A 26,847-nucleotide genomic window follows, 5' to 3' on the forward strand; every position below is an offset into this window, starting at 1 on the left:
TATTTCGCTATGCTCTAGGGAACACTGCGGCTGTCCGTATAAAGCTGTATCAGTTGTGTTATTAATATCAATACAACTTGACAATATTATTACAACCAGAGTTTAACTCCCATTTCACCCATGTTTAAAACCGAATCTTATACATCATCAAACAATGAAAAATTGATAGTCATTGTTGATCTGTATAACCTCTCCTCTGGTTATGGTAATATAATTTATAAACACTGCTTTTCTTAACATAGGGACAACAATAGATTATTCTCCATGGGTATAATTTCTTAGATCGTATTCAAAAGAATTGTATTTTCTCAAAGCCTTGGTTTTTCTTGTATATATGAATTATCTTCTTAATACACTTCTTCAGAAGCTATAACAATATTAATATGTTTGCCATATAATGTCTTTGAAGTTCTATGTAATGTTTCTCCTTTCTTTTGCTTATAATAAAAGACAAACCAACAAAACAATTGTCGTAGCAGATCATACGTTGCTACTTAATCTGTTTTTCTTTCCTTTTTGTTTTCTTTTTTGCTCAAAATGCTGTTATGGCCTAAACTTTTACCGCCTACGGTCTTAATCGAAATATAACACCAAATTCGATTAATCACTTATTCATAATAAATATAAACCTTTCTTTTACATTTTGTGTACATGGACATGTATATAACTCAAAACTCAAGCTCAAAATCAATGTTTTTTTTGTATTATACATTCAATCTATATTTTACTATGTGTGACTGTCTAAGATACGAACCTCGTTTGTGATTGTTTTATGTATAATATTAATATTTTTTTGTTTTCAAGAAATTTTGAATCGATTTAAAGTGTAAGACACCTATCCCATGATTGATACTGTGTGTTGACATATTTTTCATTTATTGATAAAAATAAAAATTATATCTGTTATTTCTGTCGTTGGGTTGGTGTTTTATTAAAGTAAACCCCTCATCTATTTTATTCCTTTAATAAATTTCTATACAGAATTGAATTTGACATTGCCTGCGATTTTGACAAAACTTATTCATGGGTGGTCAGAGAGAATACAATGATTAAGCAAAGTGTGGTGAAATATTTAAATGTCAACGCCTTAATGTTTAGGTCTACCTAATTCTGATACAGTTATCAATCACGTGATCACGATTGTACCAATCGAGAATGATCGTAATAAGGTTGCACCATTGGCGCAAAGGGACATATTTTTTGCGCAAAACTGAATCATAACTGAATTACTATGAAAAAAGGATGACATTAGGAACTTGCAATGAAAAAACTTCCGGAAAATGCATTTTAATAGCATCCTTTATGATTTATCAGTATTGTTTATGTACCAATTAATTAAAACCATTATGGCTTTGATCCATTGTAATTGGGCTACTGTGTCATGATTAAAATGAACGAATCAACAAACCTTCAGATTTTGTTGTAACATCATCATTCACAAGTAAAATTTAATCAAACATTAGGAGAAACAATCGACAACGAAACTACTTTCAAGCAATGGCTTGATAGTCAGAAAATTAAAAAAAAAGTATTCGAGAAAGCCTTCTGAAGGGTTTCTACGATATGAGAAAATTGTTTCTTTTTGTTGAAACACGCCTTAAAATCATAGAGGCAATAAGAAAACATGAAAGTAATAATAGCTGATTCATCCAGAACAATGACTGCAATTTATTTGACAACTATTTCAAAGCATTATTGTGCATTCTTTTTCAATAATGAGTTATATACAAGATGCTGGTTAAATCCACACAAAAAAAGAGACGACAGTTTATATTTTTTTTAATTGTTTATCTATTATCAAATGTAAAATGAATGTATTTCTTTTACCCTTTAAGCAATGTAATGACGAATAACATTTTATAAAGAAAAATCTAGCAGCTAATTAAAATTCACTCATCTCTTCATCAGTCTATTTTGTGGGTTATCTTCCATTTTTACAGATAAATAAGATGAATTATATATACTTAAACATTTTCAACTGATTTTTATAGTTCGTTCATATGTTGTACTGTTACACCACTGTCCCAGGTTAGGGGAGTTCGGATACAGCTAACATGTTTAACCCCGCTACATTCTGAATGCATGTGCCGGTCCCAAGTCAAGAGCCGGTAATTCAGTGGTTGTCGTTTGTTTATGTGTTACATATTTGTCTATCGTTCATTTATTTACATAAAGTAGGTCGTTTGTTTTCTTGTTTTCCTGTTATGTATTTTCATTTCGGCGCCTTTTATAGCTGACTATGCGGTATAGGCTTTGTTCATTGTTGAAGGCCGTACGGTGAGCTATGTTTGTTCATTTCTGTGTCATTTTGGTCCCTTGTGGAGAGTTGTCTCATTGGCAATCATACCACGTCTTCTTTTTTTATAATTAAAAGAAACTGCTAGTTTTGTCTGCTCTCGAGACTATATGAACAAAAAAAATAGTCTGTTAAATAAGAAAACATAAGTCTCTTTCATAATGAATTGCATATGTCTATGCTACTAATATTATCTGTCAGTACAATGATAATTACAGACTTTTCAGACTATAATGATACTATCCCCAGACAATGATTAACTTTCAGTACTAGTACTTTTAGAATATCGAAAGGCAGTATTTACAATTAGCAGGTCGCTAAACATCTAAAATTTCTTAAGTAATTACGTAAGTCAATGGCTTCTACAAATTGATGTTGTGATAGGATCAACAGGCCGACATTGTACCATAGTTAATGATGGCACAAATGGTTTCCTGTTTATTGTCATACAAGGAATATTTACTGCATCAATTCATTCATGTTGTACTCGTGAATGTCTTTATATTATAACACATGTCGCTTTAACAATATTTGAAAGATAATAAATCATATAGTTATAATCGGTTACATTATACGATTATCATTAATAAATTTTGATATATTTTAATTAGATGTTTAAATGAACTTATTATGGTTTTTTGTTGATATCCTTGCTAAACGTGTGTATGTAGGGGTGGGTGATGGAAGGGCATTCCCGTCAAAGGTTACGAAACAATCTAAAGTATAGTCATTTGAAAGAATTTTGAAACAAAGTGAAATACGCGTACGGTTCGAGTTCATAACAACTATTAAAACTAATTAAATATAGAAAAGAAAAAAAAAACTTCCAAAACATAGCCTTTACAACAGGTAAAATTAACAAAACGGAACTCGGTAGTGTAACATGTCTGAAAAACAAAGCCTTACATTTTCTGTTGAAACATTACATTGTATCTGTCTGTGACAGTGATTACGCGTTGAATTCGTTTTCTGTATTCATCTTAATTATAGTGTATTCAAAGTGATACTTCAAACTTATCTCTAAAATTCAATTGAATTCCATTGCACTTTTCAAAAAATACAGTCTGCACACAGCAAAATTATAGAAGAAAATTGATATGCTGTAAATGGGAAAGATGTTTTGGTAGTTAATTTATTGAATGAAAAATCCATTCAATATGGCTTGATGCTTTTATTGCTTTCACCGCAATACTTAATAGAAATGCTCATTAATGTTAAAGAAGATGCGTAGTGGTGATCACTCGATACTGTTCAATTAGCTTTTCAATCTTTAACAAGTATTGGATTGATTTTTGTAATTTTTAGTTTTTTACTTAGCTGTTACAGGTTAACTTTTCGCCACTTCTGCTGATACATAAACATGTATTTTATCCATTCGTTTGATGTCTTTGGGCTTTTGATTTTGATATTTGATTAAGGACTTTCCTTTTAAATTTTCCTCGGTGTTCAGTATTTTTGGTGATTTTACTTTTCTTTTTCTTTTTTTTTCAGGACGTTGACATTGCCACAAAAGTTATATTTTTGTTTATTTTATTTCCATGAACTTATTAAAGGTATATGATAACCTTGATTTTGGCTTACAAAATAATCCCTCCATTTCAAATTATTTTTCACATGGAAATGGTAAGGACCCGCTTACATTAATGGATAGCGCGCTGTTTTATACAACTAGGTATTTGTAATTATATTATAACGATTATAATTAGTAAATGGTGCTGATATTAAAACAGCTATATACAAGTATATCTAAATTGTATGTTTGAAACGGTAAAATTTCCGTTATTTTGTATTATCGCTGTGTTAATGCCACTACAGTTGGACTGGAATTCTTAGAATGTATCACAAAACCGATAATCCTTGCTTAATCGCTGCATGGTATTACTTTTCTAAATTAGATTTGTCTAAATCTCCAGATAAACTAATTTGGGGAGTCCCATAAACTACTCAATATTGCATAAATAAGTTGCGCAATAGCATAATATTTATAAAAATATTGCTTACAAAATCACGTCGAAGATTTATATGAACACTTCTACGATTACTTTATTACAAATTCATCAAGTTGTAACATAAAAAGGTGTTATTATGCTGGGAGACGTGCTTTTCCAATTATTACGTTTTCATTTATTTATCTTTTGGCGGTCTTTTGCGTGGTTAATTCCTATGTCCACTTATTTGTCCGTCAGTCACTCCTGTGGTTTAGATATGTTTACAAGTTTATAAATAACATATCTTCTATTAAATTTAATCATAACTCTTAGGTTTGTTACGATATAAATACAGAAGAAGTTCATCTGCCGGATAGTGATTATTTTTCAAGAAATATGCAAATGAACAAAATTATTTGCTTTGAGTTTCGGGCTTTGTTCATTGTTTAAAACTGTACGTTGACCTATAGATGATAAATATTACGTCATTGGATAATGGTATTTGAAGAGAGTTTTTGCATTGGCAATCATACAATGTCTTCTTTAAATATTTCCAACAGTTTATATTTTCTCTACACTCTCAATTAAATCATTCAGCGATGCATTCAGGCGCGGTTCCATGAATGAGTAGGAGGCTGGATGTTCATTCCTTGTTGGAGTCAATGAACTGATTACTCTCAAATTGCTTGGACTCGATTATTTTGCTAATAACTAAAATTTATAATCGAATCTATATGAACATTAAATCTTTTTAACTTCTCTGAAGTATTCTTATTAGAATTAAATTGCTCATTTCTGCGTATTGAAGCTGTTATATGATCTTTATTAAGAACGTAACAATTCTGTACAACCTAATTCTTTGCAAAGACGGTTGATGATGATAACTAAATTTACATAACTTTTAAATGGCTTAAAAACAGATGCAAATGTACTTTATCACCACCGTTACTATAATAACACTAATAAGTTATGTGTTAAAGACATGTGGTGCTGAAAATTGATACAAATGATTTCAGAATTAAAGTTGATTTTCCATAATTGAAATAAATTCTGATGCATTTTTAAAAATAACTAAATGCTGCAAATTAATGTTAATGCATATTTTAAGTAAAATGTAAAAACCCATGATAGAATGCAATTCCTTGTTATAAAAGCTAATTACAGCACTCCTTATATTTATACATTTTTACATTACACTTTTACGGATCAGCTGTTTGGAACTTGCTTTCGATTGATAAAAAAAAATCATTAGAAGGTTGTAGCATAGTAAACCTGTAAATGAACGTTCGTTCATTCTACACACAGTGATTTCAAATTTACAAATATGTAAATTATAATATTGTCATTATAGGTCGAGACAATTGTATTTTTAAAGGTAAACAGAAATTTTAGAACTGCAAAATTCCAATATTTAGAGCAGTTTGCATGATTTATTCCTGTGCTAACTTTAACGAAAATCAATCGAGCAATTAAAATAAGATGCAAAAATAAACGTTACAGACACTCTTAAAGATCCTCAATTAAGAATAAATAATTAAAATCAGAGAAACAGTAAGATTTAACATACATCCACGTATGGTTCTGACCTTGAGAACCGCCAAAAAATGATTAGAAATAAAGAATCTAACATCTCCTTTAACTTCAATTTAAGATTAAAAATATTATGGTTTTTTTTACTAAATAATATCTCCTCAGTGTGGACATGTTATTCAACCCCGTACATGTGAAGTTAAAATTAAGGTCAACAGCATTTCATATTTTGTTTTCTTTGACGTACAGATAAGGATGCTTCGAAAATATATATCTTTGATAGTTGAAATCATTTCAGTTCTCCTATTTCTGCAGCAATACGCTTGAATAGTTTTATAAACACCAACAAAAGGGTCAAATATCGCATGTGATATGATAGGATAGAGTATGGTATATACGTCACTGGGAACCCAACCTTACGATACAATATTCAAAAGCATTTATAATGGTAGTAGAAAAAAATATCATATTCATTTCTGTCGTTTTTACTACAAGTTAATGTATCACCCATCTGATAGTGTTTCAGGGTCTCATATTTACTCTAAAAGAAACATTTTTATTGATTAAAGTTCATTTAAGACTGTCATACAGGTGAAAGGTTTAACTAGCTATAAAACCAGATTTAATCCACCATTTTCTAAATGAAGAAATGTCTGCACCAGGCTAAGTTAGCTATAGGGAAATCACAGTAGGTTTAGCGCTATAAAACCAGGTTTAATCCACCATTTTCTACATTTGAAATGCCTGTACCAAGTCAGGAATATGACAGTTCTTGTCCATTCGTTTTTTATGTGTTTTGTCATTTGATTTTGCCATGCGATTATGGACTTTCCGATTAGATTTTCCTCTGAGTTCAGTATTTTTGTGACTTTACTTTTTATTTTCGGTTGATTTTGCCTTTTGATACAGAACTTTCCTTTTTTAATTTCTTTGGAGTTCGATTTTTTTGTTATGTTACTTTTTACATCAATATTGGGTTTTGTCGTAACAATTTCATTTGCTAAGAATGTCAGGCCATGCATTCATAGAAATATAAGTTTATCATGTCACTTTCAATATCACTTTCTTTTGTTGGTCTTGTTAAGGTGGCTTCATGTTTGCACATGAGATTGGAATATCGAAGATTTTAGGATTTGTTGCTGTGAGTTTGTTTGAGTCGAGTGGTTCTCTGTGAAAAGAAGGAATATGTGTACCAAGATATATAACATTTGTACTGATGCTAACATGCATCCTATATATATAAAAAAAAAGTGTGAGAACTTATATTTCGTTCACCTTTAGACGGGATCTAACATATTCTTGAACAATTAGGAAATTGATAGTGATCAGAGCTTCTGAAATGTAATTAAACTTCTTGTAACCGTTAAGTTTTAACAAGTTTATCGTAGACTTAACTAAGGTAATGTTAATTGATGATCGGATATAACTTGATTTCAGTCAAGCAGTTTGGTAAACAAACAGGTTTGTAATGTGATCTACCGATTTTTATGGTTGTTGCTTAGATATTTTATGTGACAAGCCAATGAATATACGTGGCTATTCGCGCAATGTCAGCCAATAAAAAAGGTCTTTGGTATGATCGTTTGCAAAATTTAATTACAGCCTACAAAGTATTTCCGTCTTAAGCTATTTGTCTTAATTTGAACACGAATGACTTTCACAGACTATTGTTTTTTAAAATTCATTATCTACAGTTGACGTTTACCTTTTTTTCAGAAAGATAGATTAGTTCGGAAGGACCACACTAAGAATGGATACAAGGAAATATACAACTGCATTGGTATTGCTATTTTGCTGTCATCACATAAGTTCCGAGGTACGTTGGAAGTATACGAGATTATTTTTTTTTATTTTTTATTTAACATGTTGGTATCTTAATAGAAAACTAAGCTAGCTTTTCTATTTCGTCATATATTCGATCAATATAAACTCCGACGTATGTTGGAAGTATATGCAGATAAATTAATATTTTTGAGTTAACATTTTGATATCTTAATAGAAAAATACGCCAACATTTCTTTTTGTCACGTATTCAACATGTTCAATCGATACATTTTTTGAATATTTTATTTATGTATGTAAATTATTTCCGCATTTTACAATTTTACAAGATGTTGTAACAAGCACCACTATGTGTGAATCTTTCCACTAAACGGAAAGGGTGTCTAGTACAAATTGAGTTAAAAAAACAAAATTGATCAATGGAATATCTTAACTGTGTTTTTTTCATTTATCTTAATATGTAAATCAGCATTAGATACAGTGCTCCTTTGTCTTTTTCTTACGTAATATTTTAAGAATTCGCAAATAGTTGAAATTAGCTAAGAGATCCATATAATTAATTGGAGAAAAATAAGATATTGAAAACGCATTCCATATTTCATTGTCAGGAAATGTTATTTTCTATATAATAAATATTTATATATAAATATATATGAGTTTAAAATATCGAGATATATTTTATTATGGTTTCTCGCCCATTGATTTAAATTATTCCAGTTGATTTTGATGTCATTCACCTTTAAATTAGGAAAATCTGCTGATCTGCCAGATAATACTTCATGAATGTATTAAAGCGGTGATTAACAGTATTCATATAGGTTTTTGCTCTTGGAACATTTTTTCTCATAAATGCATCTTTATTTCAATCCTGGTATCTTTGATGAGTTTATTTACAACCAAAAGGTATATGCCACTGCTGGTGGATTTTTCGTTCCCCGAGGGTATAATCAGCCCAGTAGTCAGCACTTCTGTGTTGACTTGAGTTAACATTGATATGTTCATATTTATAAATTAACTGTTAACAAAACTTTAAATTTTTGAAATACTAAGGCTTTTCTACTTCAGGAATAGATTGCCGTAGCTGTATTTGGCAAAACATTTAGGAATTTTGTGTCCTCAATGCTCTTCTACTTTGTACTTTTTTGTCCTTTTTAACATTTTCTTTATTCGAGCGTCACTGATGAGTCTTTTATAGACGAAACGCGAGTCTGGCGTTAATATAAATTTTCAATCCTGGTATCTATGAGGAGTTTATTTATTCTTTTACAACTATGATCATCAATGAATTATTGAAATGTTACATGTTCATACGCAAAATCAAACTAACTATATTTAAATTCTGAAAAAAAACTATATAACAGTTCCGAAAATCGCCACATAATTAATTGTCACGATTTAAAATTTCTCAGCAACACCCTTATTTCACAAATCACGGACATGAATTCCTAACTATAATAGCAGAATCAAAATATGTTACTCATTGGTTGCTCCATAAACGGAATGTTGGTTAAGAGATCAATATAAGTTCTGTCTTATTCGGGCTAATACCGGTACGTTTACAAGTTGTACATCTTGGTGTCAAATTATCATCATTTTTTACAAAGTTCCTATTCACAAAAGACTTAAATGAGATATGCATATGGATTATCTACAAGACAAAACATGTTAAATGAAAGAGTCAATAAAGGGACATACAATGTATTTCCATGTGCTAAAATGATCATAACCCAAAATTACAGATCACATAAATACGTCGTTAAACAATAGTCTAGACTTAGAAAGCGTTATAAACTAATAACATTATGGAAGGGAATTAATCATAAAAAAGACATACCAGCATTTTCTTTGACCAGTAATTTAGACTGAGAAATTCAGGATAAACTTCAGTCATCCCAAGTTGTATTCGATCTGTTCTTATTTGGTGTTTCATTTTCATTTATCTACAATTGGTTCTATGTGTAACCGACTTTGTTTAGTTTTTTTTTTAATTTATTTTTACTTTTTAAATTGTCGTTACTTAGACTTAGTTCAATCAATAAGTTAACAACTTAAGAGTAAAGCTCTATTTTCAAGACGATTTTTAGAATATCCAATGACAGTGTTGGCGATTTTTAACAAAACGAGCCTCAACCTGTTACTTGATAGGATTGTCGAATATTTAATATACAAGACGACCTTCAAACAGATTAATGATAGGGTTGGCGATTATTGTCAAAATGAGCTTACATTCGATGATAAATACAAAATAAATGGCATGATTGCCAATAAGACAACGCTTCACAAGAGACCAAATGACACAGAAATTAACAACTATAAGGTAAAAAAAGGCATTCAACAATGAGCAAAACCCATACCGCATTGTTAGCTTTAAAATATTGTAAATTATAAAATACAAAACAAAACAATGTCTTCAAACTATTTTGCCCGCCTTGCTTTTATGAAACATATTTTCTGTTTTGAAATGATTGCCTTATCTATCTGATGTTAATCTAAATTATGTTTTATAAAGAGACTGTTACATGTATATATTTAAAGTATAAATCTGTTTAAGTGTGTTTAACAGACGATAGTTAACAGTTTTTACATTTGTTTTACCTCTAAAAGTCCTTTTGAGATTTTTTGGCTCAATTTGTTTCCTTCCATTAGCATATACCTCACATATATACGTAAAGGATATGTAGTAGGTTTTCAAACGACAACTTAATTAATCAAAGACAAAAGGACAAGGAGGTGAACAATTGCAGGTCATATGGCCTTCAACAATGAACAGCACATCTCGTGTGTATGTTTGTTGCTATGTGTTAAAGAATTCCTATCCATATAGTAATCTTTTAATATTTTGAAAAGTATTTGTCTATCATTGTGTAAATTTTAAGAAATATTTTTTTTAGAATCAAATTTCCTTCTTTGACTTGTTATATTTTGGCATCGTTTATTCAAAATTTATGACATACCAATGTTTGAAATGAAAACAAATTTATCTTATATTTTTCCATATAACGGTGAAATAATATTCCGTTATCTGTTAGAACTTAATGTGTGTTTTAGTATCTATATCATGCTATTTAATGTTAAATGATGTTGGCAATGTCAGGAAGTGAAGACATTAATTTCAACGTTGTGCGTTAATGTGCCCTTTAAAATACTGTACCTTCTGTGTTGAAGTTATTGTGTATTATCGATGAATGATATCGAATTTGCATTTTCGATATGGTAAACCGATTGCGAATTATCGATATATTGAACTGCTTGCGAATTATCGATATAGTGAACCGATTGCGAATTATCGATATAACAAACAGATTACTTATTATAGACAAAGGATACCTATAGTGTATTATCAATATGAGATACTGATTTCAAGGTGAATGATGAGTTCACATTAATTACGCTAAAGACCAATTGCTATTAAACGAGAAGACCTCATTTTGTGTGTCGCTTCTCTTTCTTCCACGATAAATTAATCATCATGCCTCTGTGTTCTATAGGTAACATGCATAGTCGCATTTGTCATCCATTCTTATGATATTGAGATATATTTGGAGAAAAACGAGAAAAAAGGCATCCGGATATTGATTCCGACATCAGACTGACTTTTAGTCATAGATAAGACTTCCGGTTTGAAACATCCACAAGTACAACCAATCGTATGATACATAACAAAAATGAAAAATAGATAAGCCAATCAGAGCGTTCTCCATATCATGGTGTTTAGATCGCAAGAACCACAACTATTATGTCTCATTAGATCGCGTTTATCTACACGTAAACTACGATTATACTACTTTAATAAATAGAGACTCTCTGTATTCTGTCTACTGTTTTCTTTGAAATGTTTACTATTTAAAAGGGGTCATACCAGTTGCATATAATTGAAATAAGTAAAACATGTGGGAACAAGAATGTGTCCGTAGTACACGGATGCCACATCGGCACTATATTTACTAAGTTTCCAGTTGATTGGACTTCAACTTCATCAAAAACTACCTCGACCAAAAACTTTCACCGGACAGACGGATGGACAAACGAACGAACGAACGCACGGATGCACAGACTAGAAAACATAATGCCGATAAATGGGGCATACAAATTTGTGGAAGTGAAAGAAGTGATTTGGCAAAAATGAAAGTAGGGTAGAGATTAGAGGGAGGTAGGACCTTTTTCTGGACGTCGGGATCGATTGTTTTTAAGCTCGGGATTTGGGGATTGATCATTACGGTAGTTTCGGGATATGAATTTCTTTAAATTCTGCATCTCGGGTTTCATGTTTTTAATACCGGGATTTCCGGGCTCCGACCACCCCTCAAATTAGCCTTAGTCGGTCTTTTATAATAGATTCATATCCTACCATTGGCATGTTAATAAGGCTTTAAAAAGAAAATGGATTGTCCTAGAAGCATATTTTATTGACTAATAATGGTCTTTATATAAGTAGCTACATTTATTTCATGTTTGAAGCGGTGCAAATTTTAAATTTAATTTGACTTTTACCAAAAGATGCATTGTAGCAAAGGAGAAGAATAATTGTGGTCTGAGGCCAGAAACACGAAAATAATTGAATTTAACAGAAAGGAAACAAATATCGGACTTTGGAAAAAGGGAGAGGGCTTTTGATACCTTTTATGAAATTCTCCATACATAATATCTTTTACAAAACATCATCCTACAACAGTTCACAAGCTGTACATGCCCGCGATTTCGCGGGTGTGTTCTAGTAATAATAATAATAATAATAATATTAATATCTTTATTTAGAGAGAGTAACTCATTTGGATTACACCATTTTTCAATAAGTCTCCCTTAGTACAATAATAATTACATTAAAAATAAACAATGCATCAATAATAACTAGAACACACCCGCGAAATCACATGTTTTTCAAGGATTTTAGAAATGAGTGGTAGAATTACAATTGGTCTGTAATTAAAAACATCTTGTTTTTAGCCTTTGTTCTTATAAATTGGTATGACTTTTGCCAGTTTAAATGAAGATGGAAAAATACATTTTTTTATGCTTAAATTAAAAATATGACAAAGTGGTAGTGAAATAGCATGAGAAGACATCTTTACAAATTTTGCACTTATGGTATCAAGGCCTGTTGCTTTTGATTCATCTAGTGCTTTTAGTTATAAACACACAAAATCATAACTCATAAGTGGTATAGAAAAATACACATTATCTGGTACATGACCCGATATAAAATCATCAATTTTGTTAAAACAACTACTAGAATTGTTGATGTTTTGATCTATATTAAGATTATCTGTGATATTTGTGAAATAAGCATTAAAAACATCATCAATGACTTTTGATTCTAAAATTTCCTTTTTGTTACAATCACTTATGATTTTTATACTGGTATGATTGTCGGTATCGCTGACAGTATGTAGGTGCTTCCATAATTTGCTGTTGTCCTTTTTGTGTTCTATGATATTGGTATAATAATTTTGTTTAGAGTTTTCGATGAGATATTTGACTTTTATTTATTTCTCCAGAGTCTATAACTATACATATCTTTTTTCTTACGATAAAAATCACGTTTTCTCATGCTATCTAGAATTTCATCATTCATCCACTCATTTTGACAAAACGTTTTACTCTCTTTTTAATGATGATTTAATACTTCAGTAAAATTATTCAAAAAAGACAACAGTGCTTCTTCGGGGTCATCGATTTCTAATACACAATTAAATTATTTCTAATACACTCATACACATCTACATAATATTTTACTAAATTGGCCTGCATAGGACACGATATTGTATATTGAGTATATGTAACTGTTCATTCATAAATAAAATTATATATTTGCTATATTTTAGGAATCAAATAGAATAAGACGAGACACAGATAAAAGAACAGATGAAATTGTGGAAGAAAAAAGAAAATTTGACTCAATCGGTAGACATGGAATGTCAGGTTTTGTGAAAAGACGATTTGACTCAATAGGGAATTCTGGTGGATTCTCTAGCTTTGTAAAGAAAAATGATGAAGATGATGGTGAAACGAAACGTGGATTTGATCGAATAGGATCGGCTGGGTTAAATGGATTTGTCAAGCGAAAATTTGATTCTATAGGCGGAGGTAGAATGAGTGGATTTGTGAAAAAAGACGACGACTTACAAAAACGTCGGTTTGATTCTATAAGCGGTGGTGGCATGAGCGGCTTTGTCAAAAAGGACGACGAGGATATGGAAAAACGACGATTCGATTCTATAAGCGGAGGTGGAATGAGCGGCTTTGTCAAAAAGGACGACGATAACATGGAAAAACGACGATTTGATTCTATAAGCGGAGGAGGCATGAGTGGCTTCGTTAAAAAGGACGACGAGGACATGGAAAAACGACGATTCGATTCTATAAGCGGAGGAGGCATGAGCGGATTTGTAAAAAAGGACGACGACAACATGGAAAAACGGCGATTTGATTCTATAAGCGGAGGAGGCATGAGTGGCTTCGTTAAAAAGGACGACGAGGACATGGAAAAACGGCGATTTGATTCTATAAGTGGAGGTGGCATGAGCGGATTTGTTAAAAAGGACATGGATAAAAGAAGATTTGATTCAATCAGTGGAGGTGGTATGAGTGGATTTGTTAAAAAGGACATGGATAAAAGAAGATTTGATTCGATAAGCGGAGGTGGAATGAGTGGATTTGTAAAAAAGGACACAGACAAGCGCCGATTTGATTCGATAAGCGGAGGCGGAATGAGTGGATTTGTTAAAAAGGACACAGACAAGCGCCGATTTGATTCAATCAGCGGAGGTGGAATGAGCGGGTTTGTGAAAAAAAATGATGATGATGTAGACAAGCGTCGATTTGATTCAATAAATGGAGGCGGTATGAGCGGATTTGTTAAAAAGAACGCTGAAAAACGACGATTCGATTCAATCAGTGGAGGTGGTATGAGTGGGTTTGTCAAAAAGGATGCAGAAAAACGACGATTCGATTCAATCAGTGGAGGGGGGATGAGTGGGTTTGTAAAAAAAGACGCAGAAAAACGACGATTCGATTCAATCAGTGGAGGGGGGATGAGCGGGTTTGTAAAGAAGGACGACGAAGATTTGGAAAAACGCCATTTTGATTCAATTTCAGGCGGCAGAATGAACGGGTTTGTTAAGAAAGATTTGGACAAACGACGATTTGATAAAATTGGTCACGGTTTTAGTAGCTTTGCAAAACGACGATTCGATCCGATATCTCGTGGGTCTGGCTTAAACAGTTTTGTTAAACGGCCCTTTGACGGAATATCTAGAGGAGCAGGATTTACTAGTTTTGCAAAGCGACATTTCGATTCTATACATAGCGGATATGGTTTAAGTAGCTTTGCAAAAAGAAAGTTCGATTCAATAAACCATGGTAGCCTTTCGTCATTTAACAAAAAAAGTTTTGACTCAATACAGAGAGGTGGAATGCGAGGATTTGTCAAGAAAAATTCGCTTGAAATTTAAACAAGATAATTTATATGCATACAGAATACATTCATTAAACATCATCGGTGTTTTTGTTTTAGCAGTATACTGATGATTAATTAACTGTGATACAACTATGTTTAATCTAAAAGGTTGTTTAGATTAAAATCTAAGATATTGATGGAAAAATGTGATTATGAAGGAAGCCGTTATATACATGTAGACCATATATATTTTGAAATATTTGAAATGACAACGAAGTATTTAGGTCACTACAAATAAATGTAAGAGTGGTTTAAAGCATACTATGACAAGTTGAAGAAATTATTCAAATACACAAGATAAAAAGTAAAAATAGATAGTAAACAAAAAATAGATAAATCACAGACAGATAGATTTGGTTCTTATGAAACCTTATACAAATGTCTGTATGAAACACTGTTCTCCTATTGTATGTGACTTAAGACTTATTATAGGTGTCGGTTATGTCAAACATATGTAAATAAAGTTTAAGTATGCAATAGGGGAAGAAGTGTTGGAATTATATTTAAAATGTTCATCCTAATTGAAAATATAGAATATATATATGTACAAATGTACAGACATAACATTACTTGTTTATGATATTTTGTTGTTATCTTGAGGAATTATTTACAGATATACTTTTACATTGCCATATTGTTTACTATTTTTGATCAAGTAAATGAGACAATAAAATATGTCATCCTATGTTTTGTTTTGTTTTCCTATGCTGCATCAAACCCCGCCATATTGGGACTTGTGATTTTTAACCTTTTTCTTAATGTGAAATAAGAGTTGCAGAAAAATGGTTTGGCAAACTAATTATTATATCAGAGTTTCCTGTCTCGTCCCTTTTGAAGTTCCTTCAGGGTTTTTCGTACTTGGTCTTTGTGTGGATTCTAAATAGATTCAGTGGCGGTGAAGTGGGAGTTCTGAGGGTTGGAATCTGCAACTTTTTTTTCAGACCAAAGCTTTTGAATGAGGACATATGGTTGAATCCCCTTTATCATGGGTTTTAAACCTACATTGAATCTTGGTTAGATCCGTTATTTTATCTTTTACATATTTTTCAATTTTGTCTTTCCATCTTAATGGATATTTCGTCACATGCCCCTGTTTCTGTACATGGAAAACGTTAAAAATCTTTAGAAGAAAGAATTTGCTAGTTACGTTTTACCCCAAACACATGAAAACTTGTACAAACCTGCGCAACCATGAGTTCAGATAGGATGATAGAAGAGCAAACATTGCATTCTTCGTATATCGTATATGCATGGAAACATTGATGTTTCATTTGATAATGATCGGAATTCAGATCAATATTATATTAAAAATATCGATAATGCAACTGAATGCCAAATTAACATACAGGAATGCGTCTGAACATGCCTAAATGTATATCAGGGTTTAATGGTAAACCATAAATTGAAAAATTCATGTGAAGCTATTCATAAAGTTGCATATAAAAGGAGTGATGTGGTATGGTTGCAAATGAGACAACTTCTTTCTGAACACACATACCGTAGAAGTCAACCACTGTAAGTTACAGCAAGTCAAGAAAAGGGGACTTAAATACGACTTATTTGGATAATACAAATGTTTGACTCTTATCTGAATCCTGTTTCTATATAAAAATGAATATATGTGCTATGATTGCTAATGAGCCATCTATGTTAGATTTATTTTGATAACCTTTGTGAATACAATAGTATAAAGAAAACAAAGCAACACAGTTACCCTCTGTCACAACAATGGTGAAACATAAGGTTATCATAGAAATATTTAAACATATACCGGATATGTTATTATTCAAATTTAGAGATGTAGGCAATTAAATGTCAAAACACGGCCTTTAAAGACCCCTACATGATAATTGTTTCTTCCCAACTTCCCGTTTTTTCATTATTCTTATTATATAGTACTAGAACACACCCGAGAAATCGCGGGCATTCAGAGCGTAGTTTAAAGTATGTAAAGTGTTGTTGGAAGAATGTTGTAAAGTATTGAATGACTGGAGAATTTCAGCAAAAGTATATCATAAGTCATAGGTTATTGGGGACAGGAAAATGCTTTTTTTTTATCCCTCCTCCTTTATTTCCAAAATTCCCATTTTTGGTTTTCTATCAATTTTAATGTGAACATACATTTAGTATGATATGAACATTTAAGTAAGGAGCCTGTAATTCAGTGGTTGTCGTTTGTTTATGTGTTACATATTTATTTTTCGTTAATTTTTTGTTAAAAAATAAGGCCGCTAGTTTTCTGGTTTAAATTGTTTTACATTGTCACTTCGGGGCCTTTTAAAGCTGAGTATGCGGTATTGGCTGACTTATAGTTGTTAATTTCTGTGTCATATTGGTCTCTTGTGGAGAGTTGTCTCAACATGGCAATCATACCACATCTTTTTTTTTTTGTAATCAATGAATTTTGTAAAAGATTTAATGACTGGAGAATTTCAGAAAAGGTATCAAAAGTTCACATGAATATTTTTAGCGCTAATCTGTATATTATGAACATTCATTACTATATAAATATAGTGTATTTACTTTCAATTCTAAGTTTACTAATCGATCCATGGTGGTCATTGATATAGTATACAGACCCTCTCTATTTAATAAACTCTGTGACCGCCGTGGATAGTAAACTTGAAAATGATAGCAGATAGAATTCTGAAAATACACTTTATTCTTTGTATATGTATGTTCAAAGTATACAGAAAAAAGCAATCCGGAAGTCTAATCTGACTTAAAATTTCGTCCAATAACGGGACAATATCCGGATGCCTTTTTTCTCGTTTTTCTCCCAAAATAACTCAATCTGAATAATCATATGAATGGATGACAAATGCGACTATGCACTGTACTTATAGGACACAGAGGCGTACGTGTTGGTTAATTTATTGTGGAAAGAAGAGAAGCGACACACAAAATGAGGTCTTCTCGTATAGACACACAGTATGTGTAATGTACCTTTAGTACTTCACACAAACACGATGGTATATCATGTGAAAGGAGATAAAATAAAGGCAAAAGATACCAGAGGGACATTTAAACTCATTAATCGAAAATAAACTTACAACGCCATGACTAAAAAAGAAAAAAGAAAAACAGACAAATTATAGTACACAAGACACAACATAGAAAACTAAAGACTAAGCAACACGTACTCCTACAACAACTGGGGGTGACCTCACGTACTCCGGAAGTGGTAAGCATATCTTGCTCCACATGTGGCACCCGTCGTGTTATTACCAAACCAGTGTAAATAGTCTAATTTGGTAGATCACATAAGTGAAAAGAGGACGGGATTGTAGTTACGACATCAGGAGCATATCCGATATCAACTGTGAAACGGATATTCCATAACGGTCAACCAACTCGTAATGTCGTCCGTACAATTGGGAAGGAATGAGACATGTGTATCAGCTGTGCTTAATGACCTCATTTTTAATATTTCGAGAAAGCCAACGATCATTTATATACATATTATTTAGAAATCGTAAGTTTTTTTGTTTGAATTATTTCCCATTTTTATGAAGTCTGTGCTATTTATAGCTGACAATACAATATGGGCTTTGCTCATTGGCGAATGCCGTAGGATGTACATCATTTAAACTGTGGAGGATAGTTGTCTCATTGAAATGCATACAAAATCTCCAAACTTTTTTATATTGATCGTGTTTTAAATCATGATTAAAACATGCGCAGGCAAAAGTCAGTAAAATTGAGAATATGTCATGAATCCTTAAGCTTTATCTATATTTATGGCTGATCTTTGACTTTTGTATGCTATCAACCAAATCACTGAAGGAATTACAATTGGGAATAAGCATTTCTTAGTCTGTGTTACTCTGACAGAAAACAATTACTTATTGTCTTAAACAATGTTTATGGATGTCTGGCTTGTCCTAACCTTGTTATTTCGGCGACAGCATCATCTTGTAAAGACAAGGCTTTTCTTTTTTATTCTTTAATTCCTAAATGATTACATGATCTGTACAAAAGTCTATTTCAAATCTGTGACAGCATTTAGTGTCATTTTACAATAAAAACTATGGAATAGAGGTCAAACGGATTACTTGACATTTTCAGTATTTTTGTGATTTTACTTTTGTTTTTAGATACATTTAGAACTAATTATTACCCATTTTTCGTTTTTTTTAAAGCAGCCCTTACAAACAATAAAGGCGAAGGAACAAAAATGTTTAAAAAAGGTTTAATGATTCTAAAATAAAAATACAACATAATAAACACAAAAGTCAGACAAACTATTTAAGGAAAAGTAAAAACAATGTTTGAAAAATATCACACATCAAAAGATATCATGACATGCAAACAAGCCATAAACTAGTATTACATATCAGCTACTCCACCATGCTCCACTATACAAATACAAACTGACAGAAAATATTTGAAATTTTAGAACCATTGATAGAAATCAATATAAAATAAGTTATCTGCTCTGATATCGGACTTCGACTTTTCTTAAACTGAGTTTTACCGTGGATATTGCTGTGTGTTTGATTATTCTATATTTTCTTCATTTGCTATAATTAAAGGGCGAATTGAAATCTCACAAAACATGTTCAAACCCGTCGCAATTTTGTGCCACTCCTAAGTCGGGAGCCTTTGGAAGTCTTGTATGTTTTTTCTAAACTTTAAAGATTTTAGTGCGACGTCCATTTTTGTTGAATTCGTACACTTTTTTGTTAAGTTGCGAGATGAAGCCCGCCCACTTGTGCGTTTTTTTCTCGCTGTGTTGTGGTTGTTTTCAGATGTTTTCTGCTTTTTGGTCGGGTTCTAATCTCTTTTATACATTCACCACTTCCATTCCTAATTCTATAGATTATAGCTAGTTTGAAATAATGCCTGAGGAGGATACATGTAACTGGCAAACAAAAATAATGTTAAACAGTATAAAGGCCCATTTAATAAAATACATACAATAAAGGACCAATCGTATATGGTCTTTTAAGCCTGGATCGGTGCAGGCTCAAGAAACACGACGGGTGCCACATGTGGACCAGGATCTGCTTACCTTTCCGGAGCACCTTAGATCAACCCTAGTGTTTTAAAGGTTCGTGTTGCTAAGTCTTTAGTTTTTTATGCTGTGTCTGCAGTTGTCAAACTATAATTGTTTGATTTCGCACATATTTCCATTTTTCCTTAGTAGACGCTTGACGAATGAATTTGTGTTGTTGGGTCTACATTATTAGAGTTGCGGTCTCATTAAAAAAAACCGAACACTTCTTTTTCTGAAGGATCGTTCAAACAATAGAATTTCAATTATGTGCTGTTAAAGATTTCTCACGGAGGAAATGTACATTAGAAACAAAATAATAAGACAGCTACTTAGTTTTATTGTTCAATTATAAGGTTTATACGTATTCGGTGGATGTCAATAATTTAGCAAACCAATAGTAACGACATTACAATATTAACGACATTACAAATCACAATAAACAAAGGAAGAAGGTCAATAATTGCTGATGCTTGCGACCCCTTAGCAACTATGAGTAAATAAATAATGTTCACATTAGGACTTGTATCACATAATTTATACATGTGAAGCCAAACATAAAATAAAAACGTTTAATATTTATTTGCTGGTTATGATTCTCCTCCAAACAACAAAAACATTCTGTAGCTGGCATCATCAAGATGCTTGATTTTGTATTACCACTCATTTGTTAGAGAGCGGTTGTTTTCAACAAACAATTTCAATTGCATATATATGCTCGTCTTCTTTTGAATGTTTTTTTTATTCGTATGAGGCAGACTTTGTGCTAGAGCTTCTCATGAACAATAAAAGGAAGCTAGCATTTCAGTTACTATATAAAGATGATAGTGTATGTATAAGTATTTTCAAAATCATAAAATAGCATCTGAATATGTATGTGTGTATGTTCGTAGTTTTTTAATGTCATTGTTTTGTCTGTTTCTCTTCGACTTTTGTATTTTGATTGTCCCTTTGGAAGATCCCGACGATGAATGGGTAAAAGTTCGGAACCACGACATGTATGAACTTTGTTTTACAATGTATCTGCATTCTCTGTTGTTAACATAGGTTGTCAAGGTAATGTTCCACATGTGGAGCAGGATCTATGTACCCTTCCGGAGCACCTGAGATCACGCCCAGTGTTTGTAGGGGTTCGTGTTGCTTAATCTTAAATTTTCTATGTTGTGTACTTTTATTTGTCCGTCTGGTTTTTTTTTCTTTTTCTTTTTTATCCAAGGTGTTGTCTGTCTATGTTGACTCTCCCTTTGGTATCTTTCGTCCCTCTGGTATCTTTCGTCCCTCTGGTATTTTTCGTCCCTCTTCGATACAACAAGGAAAATTGTATTCTAAACGTGCCTTATGAATATTAATCCAGAATAACCCATTTAATCCAACTTTAAAAGTTTAGATAATTTAATCTCACAGATGGACCTCCGTAACTTCTGGTAGTCATTATCTAGCCATTTGAATCTAAGCGAACTAAATAATGTTAAACAGTCTTCAATAGCGGCGTCGTCAACATTTGGTTCTCCAGGCCACCAATCGGTAAATGTTACAGGTGTGCCACTGTTTTCCCATACCCATTGACCTTCAGTTTTCATATCACGGGCGCCTAACCAGTAGAATACATAATAGAAAAGAAAATAACATGCTAATATATAATTTATTCTACAGCATTATTCAAAATAAAGTCATTCTCCCTTGAGAAATCACCATTTGTCCTAACAAACTAAATGCAGGTTTAAATACGTTTTATTGCTTATTATTGACACGGAAAATGTTATAAAACTGCTTTATATTGACTGGACACTGTCCTTATCTTTTACTGTCGTTAACCACATAAATGATTTTGTGTAAAGGTAGAAATCTCGACCAAAGTAAACTCAACCACCCATCGCAGTAACGTTCACAGAAAAACAACTTATATTTTCCATATACCGGGGGGGGATTACACAAATCCATACTCCATAACTTTCTCGATTATTGCTATTTGTTAAAATATAAAGAAGGAGATGAAGAAGGAATAATAAAGAGACAACTATCTATCAGAGTCCAAAAGGCAGATATGTAAACGACAAATTGTATATATCTTTTTATTTTGTCAGATGAAATTGCAAGATTTGTCTTGCAAAGTATATTGATGACATTGCTTGATACATTCCGATAGTCACATTTGTGATGCAGTTATAATTGGGATCTAAATAAAGCCATCTTAGTTACCTTTGTTGAAATTTTAAATTTGCGCCCATGGCGCTTTCCGTCTACAAAAGACTTATAAGTGAAACTCGAATCAAAAAATGTCAAAAAGGCCAAATAAAGTACGAAATTGAAGAGCATTGAGCATAATTTAATTAATTATACTTACATATCCGATGTGTGTGACACTTGGCTGCAAGAAACAAAAATAAAATACAGATACACATAAAACCTGAATTCAAATAAAAGAAATAGAACTATCTCAGCAAGGGAAGCTGTATTTGAAGTTAGAACATAGGCGGATCCAGGGGGCCCTGGGGGGATTTGGTTGATTATATAGGGAATCATTAAAGCATGACTGGAGCGCCCCCCCCTTCCCCCTCCCTTATGAAAAGTTCTGAATCCGCCACTGTAGAAGGAATATATTCAGGAATACGACAGTTGTTATTTATTTTTTTGATGTGTTTAAACTTTTTATTTTGCCAGTTCATTAGGGACTTTCCTTTTTACATTTTCCTTAGGTTTCTGTATTTTTGTTATTTTACTTATTTTTGCGACATTACGCAGACATTAGTTTGTAAAGTCCCCACAACTACACATTAGAAACAAATGGCGATGAGCAACGACACATATTACTTCAGAACTGAACATGGTTTTCAGTGCCAATGTTTTCTTAAATCGGAGCGTAAATATTGCGATTTTGGTAATATCACTTCGTGGCATATGTGCTAATTTACAAATGTTAACAAATGAACAGAGATGAAAGAGTAACATAAACCATGTATAATGCATTAACCAAAACTACATCTAACATTAAAATATGACGATCGATGATTGACAAGTTTTCACATAGTATATGGTTCAATGTATAGTACGATTGATTTTACGTTTACCCTACATCTAAAATTATATAATGTGTGTGAAACACGGTATACAGAAAAAGTATTTGTAGCAATCCACTGGTTGTCAATCTGGCAGTTCCAAAGTCATATTCAGAGGCAAATATCGAGACTGATATATATCATGTATAAAAAAAGATGTGGTATGATTGCCAATGAGACAACTCTCCACAAGAGACCAAAAGGACACAGACATTAACAACTATAGATCACCGTACGGCCTTCAACAATGAGCAAAGCCCATACCGCATAGTCAGCTATAAAAGGCCCCGAACTGACAATGTAAAACAATTCAGACGAGAAAACTAACGGCATAGAACAGAAAACGATCTAATTGATGGATGGCATCGGGCAAAATAAAAGTTCTTATGAAATAAAATGATATGCCTGCGGTTTTTTTATAATTGCTACATGTATATACTTTTTAAAAAAGTTTAACATTTGAAAACCAAAGATACCTGGTGTCGAATTGATGCCAACTGTTGTATTTGGTTGTTTTCTTCTTTAGTATTTAATTCAGCTAAATAACCACCTTTTGACTTACACCATTCCTTAAAAAAATGACATAATCTTGTAACAAATGCTATAGATTTTTTTTATTCCAATTATTTTTGTTCGATATACATGTACATATAAAACATTCAGAAAATCAGTTAATTGAAAAAAAACTATTGTTCATCTTAAAACATATTATTGAAGAACTGGATGAACTTCTTGAAAATAATGTAGCTCTTGAAAGTTCCTCTATTGGATAGAGAAATATTTTAATTGAACTTATTGCATACGAACGCAATATGCATTTGGTCAACACACGTTATTCGGATTACCTTTTCTAGAGAACGAGAAGCTTACAGACTTAACTTCAAGTGTACGTTGACATGATTGAAAAAATAATAGAAATCAGGGTAGCACTGAGTTCAGGATGAAATGTTCATAAAAATATCTCACAGTCATTATCGGTATCAATCAAGTGATAGTGCATATGATAGCAATTTAAAAGTGTGCGGCCTTCTCAAGACAAAATACATTCCAATAAAAGACAAAATACGTCTAGCAAGTAATGCCATGATCATTATTTAGGCATGACACCGAGAATGCTAGTACGGCATTACAGTGTCCTAAATACTAATAAGCTTGCATGGCGTATTTGAAAATCAACAGCAGTTTACACAAACGATGAATAAATGTTCAACGGTTCCAAATTTTTAGCTGACAAATTAAACTCAATCTTTGCAAACCCGTTTTAGTGAAATTAACCATAAATATATTCATATTAATCATGTGGTTGTTACCATTGCTTCAGACCACGACATTTTCTCCCAGTTGAACAAGTAGCAAGAATCCCCAACGTGTGTCCACCCTGTTGTAGGACATGAAGCTCTGATGAATTCTAAATATAACAAAACATATTGTATTCGTATCAATATACTCGATGTATATAGGTTGTTGTCAACTGTGTTTCTCTACTCAAAAATGTTAGTTACTAGTATTTGTTTTATATAAAATCATTCGGCCTATAATTCTTATTTAAATTAGATATTTTTACCAAAACGAAACGACTGGCAGTTTCTGTTAAAAATAAGCAAAACAAAATCAATCTATAATATATGTTTAATATGTGTACAATGATCTTATTAGAATGGACTAAGTCAGGAGCCTGCTGGTCAGTGGTTGTCGTTTGTTGCTGTGTTTTATTTGTTTTCCGTTTATTATTTTGCATATTAATTCAGCCTTAATTAAGTTGTCTGGTTTGAGTTGTTTTACATTTATCATTTCGGTGCCTTTTATAGCTGACATTGTGGTATGGTTTTGCTCATTGCTGAAGGTCGTATGGTGACACGTAAAATGTAGTTGTTAATTTCTGTTTCACTTTGGTCTTTTTTTTTTAAAGTTGTCTCATTCGAAATCATATGACATCTTTTTGTTTTAACGATAATTTTTAATGACGTTTAAAGTACTTTGGTCACCTATGCTATGTATTTGGAAAATGTGTTCAAGTTTAAAATGAGAATGGAACAGGGGAACGTGTAAAAGAGACAAGAACCCAACAAAAGAACAAAGACTGTTAGAATTGGTATGCATATAATTGAGACTGCAAGATTATCTTGAAGCTACATAGTTTATATTGAAATGACTTCAACTTTGTAGACTTTAGGAATATCTGATTTAAAAGAGGGGCAAAATTTACCAGAGGGTCAATCAAACTCGTGAATCAAAAACAAACTGACAATGCCAAGGCTAAAATTTAAAGTCACAAACAGACTAAATAGTAGTACACATAACTCAACATAGAAAAATAAAGACTAAGCAACACGAACCCACCAAAAACTGGGGGTGGTATCAAGTGTTCTCGAAGGGTAAGCAGATTCTGCATGATCCACATATGAGACCATCGTGTTTCTCATGTTATTACAAACCCGGTAAATTCGGTAGGTTCTTTCCGCGAAAAGGGAACTGATTTATGCATATACGCTTTTAGTTTGACCATTTAACTGTTCTGAATATATAACACCTGATGAGTATCGTGGAGACTGAACGCGCGCCAGACATGCTATAAAAAAATGGTTTATCTGATCAGCTTTCTAATCATACTCGTAGACATAGTAGCTTTGGACAATTTACTTTCCAAAGAGTCTTTTCTTAAAACGTCATTCAATGTATGGAATTTTTTTATTTGAATAAGATTATATCACTTCATCCAAACACTCTGTATTATAATTGCCTACCTGATTAAACATTCTAAAACAAGATTATTTAGACAAATCCTCTTACAAGATCACGTAAAAAGAAAATAATAGGTTACAAAATGAACATTATCTCCCTTGAGAATCTGCATTTATCTTACATAATATACTTGTACTTTACCTATTAATCCCAGAATAAGAAATATACCAAAGTACATGCTGTATATTGTCATTATTAATTCATTCCTTGGTGTGAAGATTGCACTGTATGTGGATTTCTATTTCCCAGCTTAGTACGTTTAAATTATTAAGATAAGCAGATAAGGTAAATTGTTCTGGTTTATACATGTATGTACCAGTTATAGGATTAATTTTTAACACTGACAATTTATTCAGTTAGACTATAAGCAAAAATAAAACAAATGTGCTGCAGGGAACAAAATAAATCGTTGGTTGTATACAAAACATACTCAAGCAACAAATATTGTCCTAGACACCAACTTTGTAATAAAAAGGCATCTGGTGTAAAAACTCCTCTTCAGGGGAATATTTGTAGAAATGAATACTCAGTCTGTTCTTTTTTTTTTTTTTTTTTGGTTTATACATAATGAACGCAACTGTTCTTCTCGTTTTGCATTAAGTGTCTAAACGTTTTAAGCAAAAAAATAGTTTCAGGTTTTTAATTTGTATTTAGAATAATAATAATATTATTTTATAATATCTAAGCCAGCTATTTATTTTTCATTAATTTGGGGGGAGTGATTTCATTCACGTGTGTTCTACCTCTTGTTACATAGTTCATTTGGAAACTCACTTGATCATTCAGTCATAGATTATTTAGTCTAAAGGATATACGTGGTACTCTTTCCTTCCCTTTGCTGCAAAACTCATATGAGGCTTAGTATATGTGAACTGGTGCAGTGTAGAGCCTTTGCTTTTTTTTTCTGTCTTTGTAACCATGTTCATCTAGAAGTATAACTTGGTGAGGCATTCGACAATTTATATTTTGTTTTGATGATGGGACATACTTGGTACGACGGTGCATTGCTCATTTCAACTGAAACATTTATTTCTTATTTACTTTGTTTCAAATGTGCAGAC

At 32.1% G+C, this 26,847-nt stretch overlaps 2 protein-coding genes across 2 annotated transcripts in view; one reads left to right on the plus strand and one right to left on the minus strand.

Annotated features, from left to right (window-relative positions):
• Positions 1–15,677, plus strand: part of LOC139500617 (feeding circuit activating peptides-like) — a 30,525-nt gene extending 14,848 nt beyond the window's left edge. Inside the window, exons 2-3 of the mRNA XM_071289367.1 lie at positions 7,471–7,570; positions 13,359–15,677. Coding sequence (XP_071145468.1) covers positions 7,505–7,570; positions 13,359–14,987 — 1,695 coding nt within the window. The 5' untranslated portion in view covers positions 7,471–7,504 and the 3' untranslated portion in view covers positions 14,988–15,677. The remainder of the gene's footprint in view (positions 1–7,470; positions 7,571–13,358) is intronic.
• A 5,675-nt stretch (positions 15,678–21,352) lies between these two features.
• On the minus strand, positions 21,353–26,033 carry LOC139500422 (perlucin-like protein). The gene is made up of 5 exons (XM_071289160.1): positions 25,928–26,033; positions 24,355–24,452; positions 23,521–23,613; positions 22,329–22,356; positions 21,353–21,579 (listed from the first exon to the last, which is right to left on the minus strand). Exons 1-5 carry the CDS (start codon positions 25,977–25,979, stop codon positions 21,353–21,355), a joined length of 498 nt encoding a protein of 165 aa, XP_071145261.1. The 5' UTR covers positions 25,980–26,033.
• Between the last annotated feature and the right edge of the window lie 814 nt (positions 26,034–26,847).

Source organism: Mytilus edulis, chromosome 13 (assembly GCF_963676685.1).
Source record: "Mytilus edulis chromosome 13, xbMytEdul2.2, whole genome shotgun sequence".
Lineage (NCBI taxonomy): Eukaryota > Metazoa > Mollusca > Bivalvia > Mytilida > Mytilidae > Mytilus > Mytilus edulis.